Consider the following 19030-nt stretch of genomic DNA (forward strand, 5'->3'; position numbering starts at 1 on the left):
AGAGATTCATTCAGATCAACACCAAATTTGGTATGCCTAATCTGAAGGCCTTTGCGATGTTAAATTGCGAAGCTTTTGAGTTTTCGTTAATGGGCGTGTCCGTGGCGGCCTGGCGAATTTCGATGATTCGCCATGAAACAGGAAGTTGCTATAACTCAGACATACAATGACCAATCTGCCCCAAACTTGCCAGACATGCTGATGTGTGTATATTGTGATAAGTATGGTTCTGGTGGTTTAACCCCCTCCCCATCAGCTTTAAGCTCAAGTGCTTTCAAATCATTAAAGCACCACTAATCTCTCTCCCCATCCCCATCACATCTGTTATGCAGTTATAGAAGGTTCCTCCATAATTTCACATAAACCACGCCTCTGCCTTTATTCCAAGTATGTTACTGTACTTTTTTTTTTTTTTTACTCCCCAGTGATATGTTAATATTGTATTCATTTCCTTTGAGAGCTCCTATTTATGTGACTACTGCCAAGCATCAACTGCCCCTCTAATCCACATAAAACATCATGCTCGACATCATTGTTCCCATCTGGGACACGTTGTGGATGAAAATAGCCTCTCTGCCCAGATAATCTGTTTGATCACGGATTACATTTGCAATTTTTTTCAATCAATAAATCATAAAGTATTCCTAACTAAGCATGTTCAGACATTTAAAACCTATCCATTTTGATCATTTCGACACTACTATTGATCTAAATGTACTGCTTTTGTATAACACTTTTGTATATTGGGGTTTGATATGGCACAAGAACTGCTAAAGCCATGTTTGGTAGCCTTGCAGAGGCTTTTGGTACAGTATATGATATACTTGTTGCTTCTGCAGTTTATAGTACAATGCATGGATAATTATTAGGCACGGTGATATTCAGATTTATTTTTTCAGGCACATTTTAACAATTCCAAACCACTTCAATCTTAATAACTACCATTGATTTTGTATGTAATCATTTATAAGTAATATATAATTGTCCATGCAGGCTAAAAGTGAAAAATTCTTTACTATTCAGGTGTGCAGAATTGTTAGGCATGCATTATTTTACAGATAAAATGAGCCAAAAGAAACTTAACCTAGATATAAAGTCAAAAATGATTAAATTCTCATGAGAAATATTCAAAACTAATGCAATACAGAAATCGCAAAGTTAAGACAAGACCATTTGGCAGCAAAATGCTCATTGGGTCAGTGAGGTTAATAACCCTCTGGAAACACTACATTAACTTCACACTTAATATATTTTCTTAGTAGATTATACTATTTTTTTTTTTTGTTATATATTAATTATTTAATAAAAGTATACTATTTCTTTATTTAACATGATTCTTATCTTAAACAACAAAATAATCAGAATAATGCAAGTAAAGCATTATATCATTTAATGTTATCTTGTGCGCTTCAAAAATGATAGACAGAGATTAGAACAGAGCCTTATAATATTCTGTCAGAGATAAGTGAGAGTGAGACAAGTAAAGCAATTTGTTGCACAAACCTCCCTACTATATCTATTAGCTCAAGGCATCAAATACCTAATTTTATAATTATGTCATGATGCAATTCATACATCAAATGGCACAGAATGTTTCCTAGTGTATTATCTGCTCTTTTTATGTTGAAAAGGTGAATTTACATTCTTTCCATGCATTCACAAACTAAACACAAATTCCAAATGAAAGTGATATCTCAGAAAAACTTCATTTGATTTTATTATTTTTAAGAGGCATATAACATGTTATAAGCGTGTTAGTAATGTAGGTAGGGCTTATGCAAGACATTACACACCTTTCTTGTCTTTACAAAAGCCTTTACATTTATAGTTACTGAAAGGGTTAACCCAGCAGTTCCATGGAGCAGGATCCCATCCCTGCCCAAAGAGGCGGGGTTAAACCTCACAATCACTTACCATTGTCATTCAGCTGCTGCATGGTGAAAACACCGCTTTTCTGCTTCCTGACTGAAACACCTTTTCTGACAGGTAAGAGTTGTGTTACAAATGTTTATTACAGGGCATGGCTACTTGAGAAATCTTGATTTACTTATGATTTACCTATAGATACTCAATGAAATTAACAAGCATAAATAATTTCTTGGGCACTACACTGACTGAATATAGTGCTTACCTGCCTTTACTGGACTTTGACCTGTTGGTGAATGTTTAGTGATAAGGCAGCAAGATGAAACTTTACATAAAACGCTAATGAAAGCAGCATTCACAAGATGTTCACATCGCATATATATATATATATATATATATATATATATATATATATATATATATATATATATATATATATATATATATATATATATATATGCGATGTGAACATCTTGTATATATATATATATATATATATATATATATATATATATATATATATATATTTCTAACTAATGCATAAATGAACAAAAGACAGAACACACACCCACATCATGAACCAGTCTCAAAGGCTTTTTTGATGCGGCTTGTTTAGTGTATTCATACAATGCTTTGTGCAAATATTCTCCTCTACAAAAGAGTCCTTATTGTGTACAAAATATACACTAAAAATAATATACTTATTCCCAATTTAATGTATTGATTTTGGACAAGTGATTGCATTTTAATTAAAATCTATTTAACATCTTGGTTTTACTAAAATATACTTGTCATTTTTATTGAAACAAGTATGATATAAACTGAAATATACCATATTTGTAATTAAACATTTGAAGTAAAGTTGTAATTAGTATTTTTAGTAACTTTAAATGTAAGATTTAGACACGAGTTAAAATTATAATCAGTTACTAATTTATGTGCTTTAATATGTTAGTCAACACCACAAAATAATCTTTAAAACAAAATGTACTGCAAAGAAAACATTAAGAAACATAAAAGTGTTTCAATTAACAGGTCTTTTATTTATTTGATATTATCTGCAAGTACAATATACACATTTAAGATTTAAAGTACACTAAATTGAATTATATAAATTAATATTTTACATAGGTTTCCAGGTAACCCTTATATAACTTATATGTTTACTAAACCAAATGAACATAAACATCAGTGGATATTTATCTGAAACCTTTGTGTTTGTGTTTTTGGTGGTGTATGATTTTGCTATATAGCAAGTTGACACAGTTGAAGCATAGACAATTTCAAATTCAGCACTTATTACCACACATTATAACACATAGATAAAATAAAAACCCGTCCCATGATTCAGAATGAGCCTTTTCCACCAAATATTCTTTCTGGAATGGTTAAGAACGTTGGTGTGTGTGTGTGTTTGTGAATTTATTTAAAATAAAATCATAGATTCTGGTGCTTTCTGAATGTAGTTTAAATGGGTTTATAATGTGGAAATACATATTGTCGCTATTAACTGTAATTTTAGTGATTACTAACTTTAGTGATTTAGTAATTTAGTGTTTGTATTTAATGGCAGCAGACACATGTAAAAACTTCCACCCTATTTGTGTTTAGATTCCTCATGTTGTTTGTCCCTGTTTCTAAAAACAAATCCAATTATTTATGATGTCACTGTGTTTTTCTACCCTAGTGATGTCATCCTCAACCCCACTCCTGTCTAAGGAGTTGTTCCAGTGCTCAGTTTGTCTAGATGTTTTCACTCATCCTGTGTCCCTCCCATGTGGCCATACATTTTGCCAGTCCTGTATCCTTGCACAGTGGACTGCATCTGGCTCCTCCCACTGCCCCAAATGCTCCACAGTTTTCCAGGAAACACCAGAGCTCCGCGAAAATTCTTTTGCCCGTGAGATGGCCGAGCAAATCCGCAAGCAGAAGGGTCAGAGGTCGTCAGAGTATCATCCAGTTGCATCGGACAACGTTTTATGTGACTTGTGCCCGTTAGAGAAAGCGTCCCGTGCTGTAAAATCATGCCTGGTGTGTGTGGCGTCATACTGTGAGGTTCATGTGACTTCCCACACCTCCAGGTTCACCAAGCACACGCTGGTGCAGCCGCAGCGGATGGACAAGCGGATCTGCAGGATACACGAAAGACCCTTGGAGCTTTACTGCAGATATGACCAGTCTGCTGTTTGTGTGCTGTGCATGAATACAGAACACAGCACACACCACACAATACCAGTGGAGAGAGAATGGGCAGAGAGAAAGGTTTGCTACTTGCTCAGTGAATTATTGCCATTGTAGTGAAAGTGAAAGCAATGGTATAATATAATATATTATAGATAAAAATGTTTATGGTAAGGCAAGGCGAGTTTATTTGTATATCACATTTCATACACAATGGCAATTCAAAGTGCTTTACATAAAAGGAAGTAATCATTAAAATAAGAATAATAGTAATAACAATTATCACAGCAATAAACACAAGGAATTTAAAAACCTAATTTTAGTAATGTGCTCTTAACACAAACAAACATTCTCAAGCTTTTTTCAGCCTCTTCCCCACTACGTGGAAAATTCTCCCAAAAGAATTATTCCACTACTTCACCCCCTTCTTACTTTGACCATCATTAACCAAACAAATAGAACTCAGAGATCCTGCTTTCAACTGATTATCCAACAAACTTGCCTTTCTTTGCCCACATTCACTTTACCTCCCCAGCACTTACTTTGACCTTCTGTTTAAACTTTTAAAATGATTTAAAAATTGATTTTAAACAAATTTAAACAGTTAAGAATAGAAAATGAATACACATAGAATACAGTGCAATCAGTTCCGACGTAGCATGGTGCTCATTCAGTAAATTCACAGCTAAACAAATTAGTTTTGAGTTGGATTTAAATCTGGCTAATGTTTAGCACATCTGATCTCTTCTGGAAGCTGATTCCAACTGTGGGCAGCATAATAGATAAAAGTGGATTCTTGTTTTGTGTGAACCCTTGGGTATTTCTGATTCGATCCTAATGATCTGAGTGGTCTGCTAGGTTTATTCAGTGAGAATATCTGTAGTGTATTAGGTCCTAGGCCATTGAATAATTTATAAATTAGTAAAAGTACTTTAAAATCAATCCTAAATGTAACTGAATATCATGACCAGAGGACTGGTGTGATATGCTCAGATATCCTGGTTCTAGTCAGAATCCTGGCAGCAGCGTTCTGCATGAGCTGCAGCTGTCTAATGGTCTTTTTAGGAAGGCCGGTGAGGAGCCCATTACAATAGTCCACCCTGCTGGTGATGAAGTCATGAACTAGTTTCTCCAAGTCTTGACTGGAAACAAAACATCTAATTCTTGCAATGTTTTTTAAATGATAGTATGCTGATTTAGTTACTGCTTTGATATGACTACTGAAACTAAGGTCTGTCTCCAGAATCATACCAAGATTCTTGACTTGAGTTTTGGTTGTTTGACCCCTAGAGTCAAGGTTACGCATTCACCATGAAAATGTAACCTTTGTTTCCAAATGCAATGACTTCAGTTTTTTCCTTGTTTAACTGAAGAAAATTCCACCTTTAACTGAAGATACACCTCCACGTCTCCTAACAGTCCTGGAGACACTAATAAACGTAAAGTTAGGAGGGTCTGTTTCATTGAGGACTGTTGCACTGCAGCCATGTTTTGTTTAGAAACATAAATTCCAGGTTGTTTCCCAGACATCAGTTTTGGTCCAAATCCGGCCAAATAACTAAATAAATATAATGTTGCTCCTGATCTGGCCCACATCTGGCCCATGTGAATCCCAATACAAAAGCTTGTAACTCCAAAGAGAATTGAAAAAATTAAATCACATCATATGACAGGATCACAATAATAATAATAATAATAATAATAATAATAATAATAATAATAATAATAATTATTATTATTATTATTATTATTATTATTATATAGGTTTTAATTTTGAATATGATTCTTTTCTTCAAATAAGCATTATTCAATTTGAATACAAAGCATTATTCCTTATTATCGTTAGATCTTCATTACTGTATTGTCTTTTATTAGGGCCCGAGCACCGAGGTGCGAGGACCCTCTTGTATCTGCTTTGTTTTTTATTAGGGCCCGAGCACCGAGGTGCGAGGACCCTCTTGTATCTGCTTTGTTTTTTATTAGGGCCCGAGCACCGATGGTGTGAGGACCCTCTTGGAATTGCTCCGTTTATTATTATTATTATTATTATTATTATTATTATTATTATTATTATTATTCTTCTTCTCCAAAATGAATCGCATTTTTGAGGGCCTAAACATGCTCGAAAAGTCATGAAACTTTGCACACACCTCAGAACTGGCGAAAATTTACGTCTGATATGGGTTTCAGAAGTGGGTGTGGCAAAATGGCTCAACAGCGCCACCTATACACGTTCAACGGTGTGCGCCTCGAGCTATGTTTCATGTACATGTATGAAAATCGGTATACACATGTAACTCTCCAATACCTACAAAAAAGTCTCTTGGAGCAAAATCCGAAACCCAACAGGAAGTCGGTTATTACTAATATTATGAGCAAATTTTGTGTCATTTTTGTCATTTCCATGCGTTGTATTTTAACGAACTCCTCCTAGAGATTCATTCAGATCAACACCAAATTTGGTATGCCTAATCTGAAGGCCTTTGCGATGTTAAATTGCGAAGCTTTTGAGTTTTCGTTAATGGGCGTGTCCGTGGCGGCCTGGCGAATTTCGATGATTCGCCATGAAACAGGAAGTTGCTATAACTCAGACATACAATGACCAATCTGCCCCAAACTTCACATGTTTGATGAGACTCCTGACCTGAACAGATTGACATGCCCATATTCAGTTATAGTCATAGCGCCACCTATTGGCAACAGGAAGTGACATATTTTACACTGCGATGAACTACTCCTAGAAATTTTATGACATCAATGTATTTTTTGTGGTCAGTCTAATCTAAAGCCCTGTGCGATGTTAAGTTGTGAAGATCTTGAGTTTTCGTTAAAAGGCGTGTCCATGGCGCCGTCACGAAGTTCGATGTCTCGCCATGGGAATAAAAGATGTTATAACTCAGGCATAAAATGTCCGATCTTCCCCAAACTTCACATGTGTGATAAGAGTCCTGGCCTGAACACATCTGAAGGCCAAAATTCCATCAGGTGTGGCAAAATGGCTCGATAGCGCCACCTATACACTTTCAACAGAGTGCGCCTCGAGCTATGTTTCACGTACATGTACAAAAATTGGTACACACATGTAACACACCAATACCTACAAAAAAGTCTCTTGGTACGAAATCCGAATCCCAACAGGAAGTCGGTTATTTAGAATTTTCTCTGCAATATTGGCGTTGTTTTTGCCATTTTCAGGGGTTGTACTTTAACGAACTCCTCCTAGAGATTTATTCAGATCAACACCAAACCTGGTCAGTGTAATCTTAAGCCCTTTGCGATGTTAAATTGCGAAGATCTTTAGATTTCGTTAAAGGGCGTGTCCATGGTGGCCTGACAAATGTCGATGTTTCGCCATGAAAAAGGAAGTTGCTGTAACTCAGACATACAATGTCCAATCTGCCCCAAACTTCACATGTTAGATAAAACTTCTGCCCTTAACAGATCTACATGCCCACATTCAGTTATAGTCATAGCGCCACCTATTGGCAACAGGAAGTGACATGTTTTACAATGCGACAAACTACTCCTATAATTTTTTTGAGATTAACATATATTTTGTGGTCAGTCTAATCTAAAGGCCTGTGCAATGTTAACTTTTGGAGATCTTGAGTTTTTGTTAAAGGGCGTTTCCATGGCGACATGACAAAATTTGATGTCTTGCCACAGCAAGAGAAGTTGTTGTAACTCAAGCATAAAATTTTCAATCTTCCCCAAACTTCACATGTTCGATAAGAGTCCTGGCCTGAACACATCTGAAGGCCAATATTCCATTATAATGATAGCGCCACCTGCTGGCAACGGTAAGATTGGCACACATATGGGATATACTTTGATATATTCCACTTATATTTAGGACATTAAATGCATATTTCTCAACGTTCACCTTTTTACTAAAGCAACACGATGGCGGTGAGCCCGGGTGCGAGGGCCCGTTCATCGCTGCTTGCAGCTTTAATTATTATTATTCTTCTTCTTCTTCTTCTTCTCCCGAATGAATCGCATTTTTGAGGGCTTTAACATGCTCAAAAAGTCATGAAACTTTGCACACTCGTCAAACCTGGTGAAAATTTTCGTCTGATATAGGATTCAGAAGAGGGTGTGGCAAAATGGCTCGACAGCGCCACCTATACCAAGAAAATCAACAGCCTTCCAGCTATGTTTCACGTACATGCACGAAAATTGGCACACATATGTAACACACCAATACCTACAAAAAAGACTCTTGGAGCGAAATTCTAAACCCAACAGGAAGTCGGTTATTTTTAATATTATGAGCATATTTTGTGTAATTTTTGTCATTTCCATGTGTTGTATTTTAACGAACTCCTCCTAGAGAGTTCTTCAAATCAACACCAAATTTGGTATGCCTAATCTAAAGGCCTTTGCGATGTTAAATTGCGAAGATCCTGACTTTTCGTTGAAGGGCGTGTCCGTGGCGGCCTGGCGAATTTCGATGATTCGCCATGAAAAATGAAGTTCCTATAACTCACACATACAATGACCAATCTGCCCCAAACTTCACATGTTTGATGAGACTCCGAACCTGAACAGATTGACATGCCCATATTCAGTTATAGTCATAGCGCCACCTATTGGCAACAGGAAGTGACATATTTTACGCTGCGACGAACTACTCCTAGAAATTTTATGACATCAATGTCTTTTTTGTGGTCAGTCTAATCTAAAGGCCTGTACGATGTTCAGTTGTGAAGATCTTGAGTTTTCGTTAAAAGGCTTGTTCATGGCGCCGCGACGAAGTTCGATGTCTCGCCATGGGAATAAAAGATGTTATAACTCAGATATAAAATGTCCGATCTTCCCCAAACTTCACATGTGTGATAAGAGTCCTGGCCTGAACAGATCTGCAGGCCAATATTCCACCGGGTGTGGCAGAACAGCTCTATAGCGCCACCTGTACACTTTCAACGGAGTGCGCCTCGAGCTATGTTTCACGTACATGTACAAAAATTGGTATACACATGTAACACTCCAATACCTACAAAAAAGTCTCTTGGTACGAAATCCGGATCCCAACAGGAAGTCGGTTATTTTGAACTTTCCCTTCAAAATTGGTGTTGTTTTTGCCATTTTCAGGGGTTGTACTTTAACGAACTCCTCCTAGAGATTTATTCAGAACAACACCAAACTTGGTCAGTGTAATCTAAAGCCCTTTGCGATAATAAATTGCGAAGGACTTGAGGTTTCGTTAAAGGGCGGGTCCATGGTGGCCTGACAAATTTCGATGTTTCGCCATGAAAAAGGAAGTTGCTGTAACTCAGACATACAATGTCCAATCTGCCCCAAACTTCACATGTTGGATAAGACTCTTGACCTGAACAGATCTACATGCCAATATTCAGTTATAGTCATAGCGCCACCTATTGGCAACAGGAAGTTACATATTTTACACTGCGACAAACTACTCCTAGAAATTTTATGACATCAATGTCTTTTTTGTGGTCAGTCTAATCTAAATACCTGTGTGATGTTTAGTTGTGAAGATCTTGAGTTTTTGTTAAAAGGTGTGTCCATGGCGCCGTGATGAAGTTCGATGTCTCGCCATGGGAATAAAAGATGTTATAACTCAGGCATAAAATGTCCGATCTTGCCCAAACTTCACTTGTGTGATAAGGGTCCTGGCCTGAACAGATCTGAAGGCCAATATTCCATCGAGTGTGGCAAAATGGCTCGATAGCGCCACCTATACACTTTCAACGGAGTGCGTATACACTTTAAACGGAGTACGCCTCAAGCTATGTTTCACGTACATGTACAAAAATCGGTACACACATGTAACACACCAATATCTACGAAAAAGTCTCTTGGTACGAAATCCGAATCCCAACAGGAAGTCAGTTATTTCGAATTTTCTCTGCAAAATTAGTGTTGTTTTGGCCATTTTCAGGGGTTGTACTTTAACGAACTCCTCCTAGATATTTATTCAGATCAACACCAAACTTGGTCAGTGTAATCTAAAGCCTTTTGCGATCTTAAATTGCGAAGATCTTGAGGTTTCGTTAAAGGGCGTGTCCATGGCGGCCTGACAAATTTCGATGTTTCGCCATGAAAAAGGAAGTTGCTGTAACTCAGACATACAATGTCCAATCTGCCCCAAACTTCACATGTTGGATAAGACTCTTGACCTGAACAGATCTACATGCCAATATTCAGTTATAGTCATAGCGCCACCTATTGGCAACAGGAAGTTACATATTTTACACTGCGACAAACTACTCCTAGAAATTTTATGACATCAATGTCTTTTTTGTGGTCAGTCTAATCTAAATACCTGTGTGATGTTTAGTTGTGAAGATCTTGAGTTTTTGTTAAAAGGTGTGTCCATGGCGCCGTGATGAAGTTCGATGTCTCGCCATGGGAATAAAAGATGTTATAACTCAGGCATAAAATGTCCGATCTTGCCCAAACTTCACTTGTGTGATAAGGGTCCTGGCCTGAACAGATCTGAAGGCCAATATTCCATCGAGTGTGGCAAAATGGCTCGATAGCGCCACCTATACACTTTCAACGGAGTGCGTATACACTTTAAACGGAGTACGCCTCAAGCTATGTTTCACGTACATGTACAAAAATCGGTACACACATGTAACACACCAATATCTACGAAAAAGTCTCTTGGTACGAAATCCGAATCCCAACAGGAAGTCAGTTATTTCGAATTTTCTCTGCAAAATTAGTGTTGTTTTGGCCATTTTCAGGGGTTGTACTTTAACGAACTCCTCCTAGATATTTATTCAGATCAACACCAAACTTGGTCAGTGTAATCTAAAGCCTTTTGCGATCTTAAATTGCGAAGATCTTGAGGTTTCGTTAAAGGGCGTGTCCATGGCGGTCTGACAAATTTCGATGTTTCGCCATGAAGTAGGATGTTGTTGTAACTCAGGCATAAAATGTCCAATCCTCCCCAAACCTCACATGTTCGATAAAAGTCCTGCCCTGAACACATCTGAAGGCCAATATTCCATTATAATGATAGCGCCACCTGCTGGCAACAGGAAGATTGGCACATATATGGAATAAACATTGATATATTCTACTTATATTTATGAGTTTAAACGCATATTTCTCACCGTTCACCTATTAACTAAAGCCACTCGCTGTCGGTGAGCCCGGGTGCGAGGGCCCGTTCATCGCTGCTTGCAGCTTTAATTAGGGCCCGAGCACCGATGGTGTGAGGACCCTATTGGAATTGCTCCGTTTATTATTATTATTATTCCGCTTCTCCAAAATGAATCGCATTTTTGAGGGCCTAAACATGCTCAAAAAGTCACCAAATTTTGCACACTCCTCCGAACTGGCGAAAATTTACGTCTGATATGGGTTTCAGAAGTGGGCGTGGTAAAATGGCTCGACAGCGCCACCTATACACGTTCAGCGGTGTGCGCCTCGAGCTACATTTCACGTACATGTATGAAAATCGGTACACACATGTAACACATCAATACCTACAAAAAAGACTCTTGGAGCAAAATTCTAAACCCAACAGGAAGTCGGTTATTTTTAATATTATGAGCAAATTTTGTGTCATTTTTGCCATTTCCATGCGTTGTATTTTAACGAACTCCTCCTAGAGATTTCTTCAAATCAACACCAAATTTGGTATGCCTAATCTAAAGGCCTTTGCGATGTTAAATTGCGAAGATTTTGAGTTTTCGTTGAAGGGCGTGTCCGTGGCGGCCTGGCGAATTTCGATGACTCGCCATGAAAAATGAAGTTGCTATAGCTCAGACATATAATGTCCAATCTGCCCCAAACTTCACATGGTTGATAAGACTCTGGAACAGAATAGATTGACATGCCCATATGCAGTTATAGTCATAGCGCCACCTATTGGCAACAGGAAGTGTCATATTTTATGCTGCGAAGAACTACTCCTAGAAATTTTATGACATCAATGTCTTTTTTGTGGTCAGTCTAATCTAAAGGCCTGTGCGATGTTAAGTTGTGAAGATCTTGAGTTTTCGTTAAAAGGCGTGTCCATGGCGCCGTCACGAAGTTCGATGTCTCGCCATGGGAATAAAAGATGTTATAACTAAGGCATAAAATGTCCGATCTTCCCCAAACTGCACATGTGTGATAAGAGTCCTGGCCTGAACACATCTGAAGGCCAAAATTCCATCAGGTTTGGCAAAATGGCTCGATAGCGCCACCTATACACTTTCAACAGAGTGCGCCTCGAGCTATGTTTCACGTACATGTACAAAAATCAGTATACACATGTAACACAGCAATACCTACAAAAAAGTCTCTTGGCACGAAATCCGAATCCCAACAGGAAGTCGGTTATTTAGAATTTTCTCTGCAAAATTGGCGTTGTTTTTGCCATTTTCAGGGGTTGTACTTTAACGAACTCCTCCTAGAGATTTATTCAGATCAACAACAAACTTGGTCAGTGTAATCTTAAGCCCTTTGCAATGTTAAATTGCGCAGATCTTTAGATTTCGTTAAAGGGCGTGTCCATGGCGGCCTGACAAATTTCGATGTTTCGCCATGAAAAAGAAAGTTGCTGTAACTCAGACATACAATGTCCAATCTGCCCCAAACTTCACATGTTAGATAAAACTTCTGCCCTTAACAGATCTACATGCCCACATTCAGTTATAGTCATAGCGCCACCTATTGGCAACAGTAAGTGACATGTTTTACGCTGCGACAAACTACTCCTATAATTTTTTTGAGATTAACATATATTTTGTGGTCAGTCTAATCTAAAGGCCTGTGCAATGTTAACTTTTGGAGATCTTGAGTTTTTGTTAAAGGGCGTTTCCATGGCGCCATGACAAAATTTGATGTCTTGCCACAGCAAGAGAAGTTGTTGTAACTCAAGCATAAAATGTTCAATCTTCCCCAAACTTCACATGTTTGATAAGAGTCCTGGCCTGAACACATCTGAAGGCCAATATTCCATTATAATGATAGCGCCACCTGCTGGCAACGGTAAGATTGGCACATATATGGGATATACTTTGATATATTCCACTTATATTTAGGACATTAAATGCATATTTCTCAACGTTCACCTTTTTACTAAAGCCACACTATGGCGGTGAGACCGGGTGCGAGGGACCGTTCATCGCTGCTTGCAGCTTTAATTAGGGCCCGAGCACCAATGGTGTGAGGACCCTATTGGAATTGCTCCGTTTATTATTATTATTATTATTCTTCTTCTCCAAAATGAATCGCATTTTTGAGGGCCTAAACATACTCAAAAAGTCATGAAACTTTGCACACACCTCAGAATCGGCGAAAATTTACATCTGATATGGGTTTCAGAAGTGGGTGTGGCAAAATGGCTCGACAGCGCCACCTATACACTTTCAACGGTGTGCGCCTCGAGCTATGTTTCACGTACATGTATGAAAATCGGTACACATATGTAACACACCAATAGCTACAAAAAAGTCTCCTGGTACGAAATCCAAATCCCAACAGGAAGTCGGTTATTTTTAATAATATGAGCAAATTTTGTGTCATTTTTGCCATTTCCATGAGTTGTATTTTAACGAACTCCTCCTAGAGACTTATTCAGATCAACACCAAATTTGGTATGCCTAATCTAAAGGCCTTTGCGATGTTAAATTGCGAAGATTTTGAGTTTTCGTCGAAGGGCGTGTCAGTGGCGGCCTGGCGAATTTCGATGATTCGCCATGAAAAATGAAGTTGCTATAACTCAGACATACAATGTCCAATCTGCCCCAAACTTGACATGGTTGATAAGACTCTAGAACTGAACAGATTGACATGCCCATATTCAGTTATAATCATAGCGCCACCTATTGGCAACAGGAAGTGTCATATTTTATGCTCCGAAGAACTACTCCTAGAAATTTTATGACATCAATGTCTTTTTTGTGGTCAGTCTAATCTAAAGGCCTGTGCAATGTTAAACTGTGAAGATCTTGAGTTTTCGTTAAAGGGCGTGTCCATGGCGCCGTGACAAAGTTTGATGTCTCGCCATAGGAGTAGAAGTTGTTGTAACTCAGGCATAAAACATCAGATCTTGCCCAAACTTCACCTGTTTGATAAGAGTACTGACCTGCCCACATCTGGAGAACAATATTCCATTGGGTGTGGCAAAATGGCTCGATAGCGCCACCTATACACTTTCAATGGAGTGCGCCTCGAGCTACGTGTCACGTACATGTACGAAAATCGGTACACATATGTAACACACCAATAGCTACAAAAAAGTCTCCTGGTATGAAATGCGAATCCCAACAGGAAGTTGGTTATTTTGAATTTTCCCTGCAAAATTGGTGTTGTTTTTGCCATTTTCAGGGGTTGTACTTTAACGAACTCCTCCTAGAGATTTATTCAGATCAACACCAAACTTGGTCAGTGTAATCTTAAGCCCTTTGCAATGTCAAATTGCGAAGATCTTGAGGTTTCGTTAAAGGGCGTGTCCATGGCGGCCTGACAAATTTCGATGTTTCGCCATGAAAAAGGAAGTTGCTGTAACTCAGACATACAATGTCCAATCTGCCTCAAACTTCACATGTTAGATAAGACTTCTGCCCTTAACAGATCTACATGCCTATATTCAATCATAGTCATAGCGCCATCTGCTGGCAACAGGAAGTGTCATGTTTTACACTGCAAAGAACTACTCCAAGAAATTTTATGACATCAACATTTTATTTTGGTCAGTCTAATCTAAAGGTCTTTGCAATGTTAAATTGTGGAGATCTTTAGATTTTGTTAAAGGGCGTGTCCATGGCGCCATGAAAAAATTTGATGTCTCGACACAGCAAGAGAAGTTGTTGTAACTCAGGCTTGAAATGTTCGATATTCCCCAAACTTCACATGTTCGATAAGACTCCTAGCCTGAACACATCTGAAGGCCAATATTCCATTATAATGATAGCGCCACCTATTGGCAACAGGAAAATTGGCACATAAGTGACTTTGACATATTCCACTTATATTAACGATTTGAAATGCATATTTCTCACCTTCACCTTTTTACTAAAGCCACACGATGGCGGTGAGCCCGGGTGCGAGGGCCCGTTCATCGCTGCTTGCAGCTTTAATTAGGGCCCGAGCACCGATGGTGTGAGGACCCTCTTGGAATTGCTCCGTTTATTATTATTCTTATTATTATTATTCTTCTTCTCTAAGATGAATCGCATTTTTGAGGGCCTAAACATGCTCGAAAAGTCATGAAACTTTGCACACACCTCAGAACTGGCGAAAATTTACGTCTGATATGGGTTTCAGAAGTGGGTGTGCCAAAATGGCTCAACAGCGCCACCTATACACGTTCAACGGTGTGCGCCTCGAGCTACGTTTCATGTACATGTATGAAAATCGGTATACACATGTAACTCTCCAATACCTACAAAAAAGTCTCTTGGAGCAAAATCCGAAACCCAACAGGAAGTCGGTTATTTCAAATATTATGAGCAAATTTTGTGTCATTTTTGTCATTTCCATGCGTTGTATTTTAACGAACTCCTCCTAGAGATTAATTCAGATCAACACCAAATTTGGTATGCCTAATCTAAAGTCCTTTGCGATGTTAAATTGCGAAGCTTTTGAGTTTTCGTTGAAGGGCCTGTGTGTGGCGGCCTGGCGAATTTCGATGATTCGCCATGAAACAGGAAGTTGCTATAACTCAGACATACAATGACCAATCTGCCCCAAACTTCACATGTTTGATGAGACTCCTGACCTGAACAGATTGACATGCGCATATTCAGTTATAGTCATAGCGCCACCTATTGGCAACAGGAAGTGACATATTTTAAGCTGCGACAAACTACTCCTAGAAATTTTTGACATCAATGTCTTTTTTGTCGTCAGTCTAATCTAAAGGCCTGTACGATGTTAAAATGAGAAGATCTTGAGTTTTTGTTAAAGGGCATGTCCATGGCGCCATGTCAAAGTTCGATGTCTCGCCATGGGAGTAGAAGTTGCTGTAACTCAGTCATAAAATATCAGATCTTGCCCAGACTTCAAATGTTTGATAAGAGTACTGACCTGAACACATCTGGAGGCTAATATTCCATTGGGTGTGGCAAAATGGCTCGATAGCGCCACCTATACATTTTCAATGGAGTGCGCCTCGAGCTACATGTCATCAGTGTTAATTTCGTTGACTAAATATTTTCGTCATTATTTTCGTCACGAATATATTTTTGCAGACGAAAACGAAACGAAAACTAAAATAGAAGGCACTGATGGAGACTAAAACTATGACTAAATTGATTGACATTATCGTCAACGAATAAAGGACGAGACGAAAATAGACTGTGACGAAAATCAAATCAGCAGACGGGAGAGATGCGAGGAATGAACAAAAGAACCGGTAAAACAGAACAGACTGCATGAGAGAAGAGAACCAATCAGAGCCTGACTTATTGAGACGTGAAGCGAAGGTTTTCAGTTTTTATGAGCTCCCGGGAAGTCGGCATTCGAAGAGGTGATAGGGACTTTAAGCAACAGCCTCTGGTGGAACGGCAACGCCATTCTGGCGTTGTATTGCGCCTGCGCGAATTTAACTGCTACTTTGTGGCGTTCTAATTTAACGGTCTACTACGGGAGAACAGCTGATTTGCCGGAGTCGCTACAACGTGAGAGGTTAGGTAAATAAATGTTATGTTTTTAGACTTATTTACATCATACAATATTAAAAACTCCTCTTCTGACAAAAGATTGTCATTTAACGCCAAAAGCAATCCTTCTCTTGCTTTTTTAAATTATATATTTTTTTGGATCTCAATAAATGAATTAATGCTGCGTTGCGCTGTTCTGTTTTACCGTTGCTTAGTAACTTTTACGTTCTTGGCTACAGCGGTGTGACGGCAAACTTCCGGTCGCTGTAGCCGTTCCATTCGCAGCTTTTGCTTAAAGTCCCTACTGTCTAAAAGAGCGACAAAATGTCCACAGCTCACTTCACGTTTGACGACGAACAAAACAAAACAAAGTGTAAAGCACGCAGAGCACTCATTCGTGGCAAGAACACAACCAATTTGAAAAGACATTTACAGACGAGCCACCCGGACATTTTCTCAAATGTAATTTCACAACGATGTTCTTTTGTTTATTGAGCTAAGCAAAATTGGAATAGTGCAGTGCGTAGATGTTGTAGCATTAAATATTACGAACTGAAAAGTACTGTAAAATAGCCCCTTCTTCAAATTAGATGCGAGCACAATACTAATACGTAATATCATGATAAATACATTTGATTAATACTAATGTTTAGTATATTTTATAATGTTCTACTTGTTGACAATATCACAAATATTTCTATATTAGTCATGTGAAACATGAATGTTCACATCCTATCATTATACATACAAATCTAGCAATATCGTAGTATTTAAAACATACAATATTGCTAGACAAATGAATACCTTATAAAATCTTGTTACTTTTTTTATCCACCCAACTTATTAAATATTTACTTTAAATGTATGCACTTATTGTTCAGCTCAGCTGTAAGCTTTAAGGTCCTGGACCTAACTTTATTTTTCTTTTATTGATGGTCAGTTGGCAGCTAGTTATTGTTTACATTATCATGACAGTGTTTGTTGCTGCATAAAAGCTTTTGAATCAAAATAAAGACACAGTTGTGTTGAAATAAAGTTGAATTTGTGTTTTATATATTTTGGTTAAGTTTGTTTCCTATACCAGCTGTAAAAAATTGTCTAGTAAATCTGTTATTGATTTTAGTCTTATTTTAGTCGACTAAAATACCAAGCAATTTTAGTCGACTAAAATACCAAGCAATTTTAGTCGACTAAAATAAGACTAAAATTAAAACAAATCAGATGACTAAAACTTGACTAAAACTAAAAAGAATTATAGTCAAAAGACTAAGACTAAAACTAAATTAAAATTTTGTGTCAAAATTAACACTGCATGTCATATACATGTACGAAAATCGGTAAACATATGTAACACACCAATAGCTACAAAAAAGTCTCTTGGTACGAAATCCGAATCCCAACAGGAAGTCGGTTATTTTTAATTTTCCCTGCAAAATTGGTGTTGTTTTTGTCATTTTCAGGGGTTGTATTTTAACGAACTCCTCCTAGAGATTTATTCAGATCAACACCAAACTTGGTCAGTGTAATCTAAAGCCCTTTGCCATGTTAAATTGCGAAGGAATTGAGGTTTCGTTAAAGGGCGTGTCCATGGCGGCCTGACAAATTTCGATGATTCGCCGTGAAAAATGATGGTGCTATAACTCAGACATACAATGTCCAATCCGCCCCAAACTTCACATTTTTGTTAAGACTCTTCACCTGAACAGATCTACATGCCAATATTCAGTTATAGTCATAGCGCCACCTATTGGCAACTGGAAGTGACATATTTTACACTGTGACAAACTACTCCTAGAAATTTTATGACATTAATGTCTTTTTTGTGGTCAGTCTAATCTAAAGACCTGTGCGATGTTTAGTTGTGAAGATCTTGAGTTTTTGTTAAAAGGCATGTCCATGTCGCCATGACGAAGTTCGATGTCTCGCCATGGGAATAAAAGATGTTATAACTCAGGCATAAAATGTCCGATCTTGCCCAAACTTCACATGTGTGATAAGGGTCCTGGCTTGAACACATCTGAAGGCCAATATTCCATTATAACGATAGCGCCACCTGCTGGCAAAAGGAAGATTGGCACACATATGGAATAAACTTTGATATATTGCACTTATATTTATGAGTTTAAATGCATATTTCTCAACGATCACCTTTTTACTAAAGCCACACGATGGCGGTGAGCCCGGGTGCGAGGGCCCGTTCATCGCTGCTTGCAGCTTTAATTAGGGCTCAAGCCCGAAGGGGCGAAGAGCCCTATTGTTCTTCTAAGGATTATTCTTCTTCTTATTATTATTATTTTTTTTATTTTTTATTAAACCTTCCGGGGGTTTTTGGAGGCCTTAACATGCTCAAAAACTCTTGAAAATTGGCACACACATTGGAATCTGCGGCCATCAGGACGCCACAGAGACTG

General features: G+C 38.2%; 1 protein-coding gene across 3 annotated transcripts in view; it reads left to right on the plus strand.

The window, feature by feature from the left end:
- The window catches only part of btr33 (bloodthirsty-related gene family, member 33), a 53911-nt gene that overhangs the window by 12384 nt on the left and 22497 nt on the right, over positions 1-19030 (plus strand). The window contains exons 1-2 of one of the 3 annotated variants that reach the window (XM_052595709.1): positions 1923-1986; positions 3554-4128. The exons of 1 other annotated variant lie outside the window; for it this stretch is intronic. In XM_052595709.1, the coding sequence (XP_052451669.1) occupies positions 1935-1986; positions 3554-4128 (627 nt within the window). In that variant the 5' untranslated portion in view covers positions 1923-1934. Of the gene's footprint in view, positions 1-1922; positions 1987-3553; positions 4129-19030 lie in introns of those variants that run through there. One more of the 3 variants, XM_052595712.1, reaches the window with a different exon arrangement.

This window comes from Carassius gibelio, chromosome B24 (assembly GCF_023724105.1).
Source record: "Carassius gibelio isolate Cgi1373 ecotype wild population from Czech Republic chromosome B24, carGib1.2-hapl.c, whole genome shotgun sequence".
Taxonomy (NCBI): domain Eukaryota; kingdom Metazoa; phylum Chordata; class Actinopteri; order Cypriniformes; family Cyprinidae; genus Carassius; species Carassius gibelio.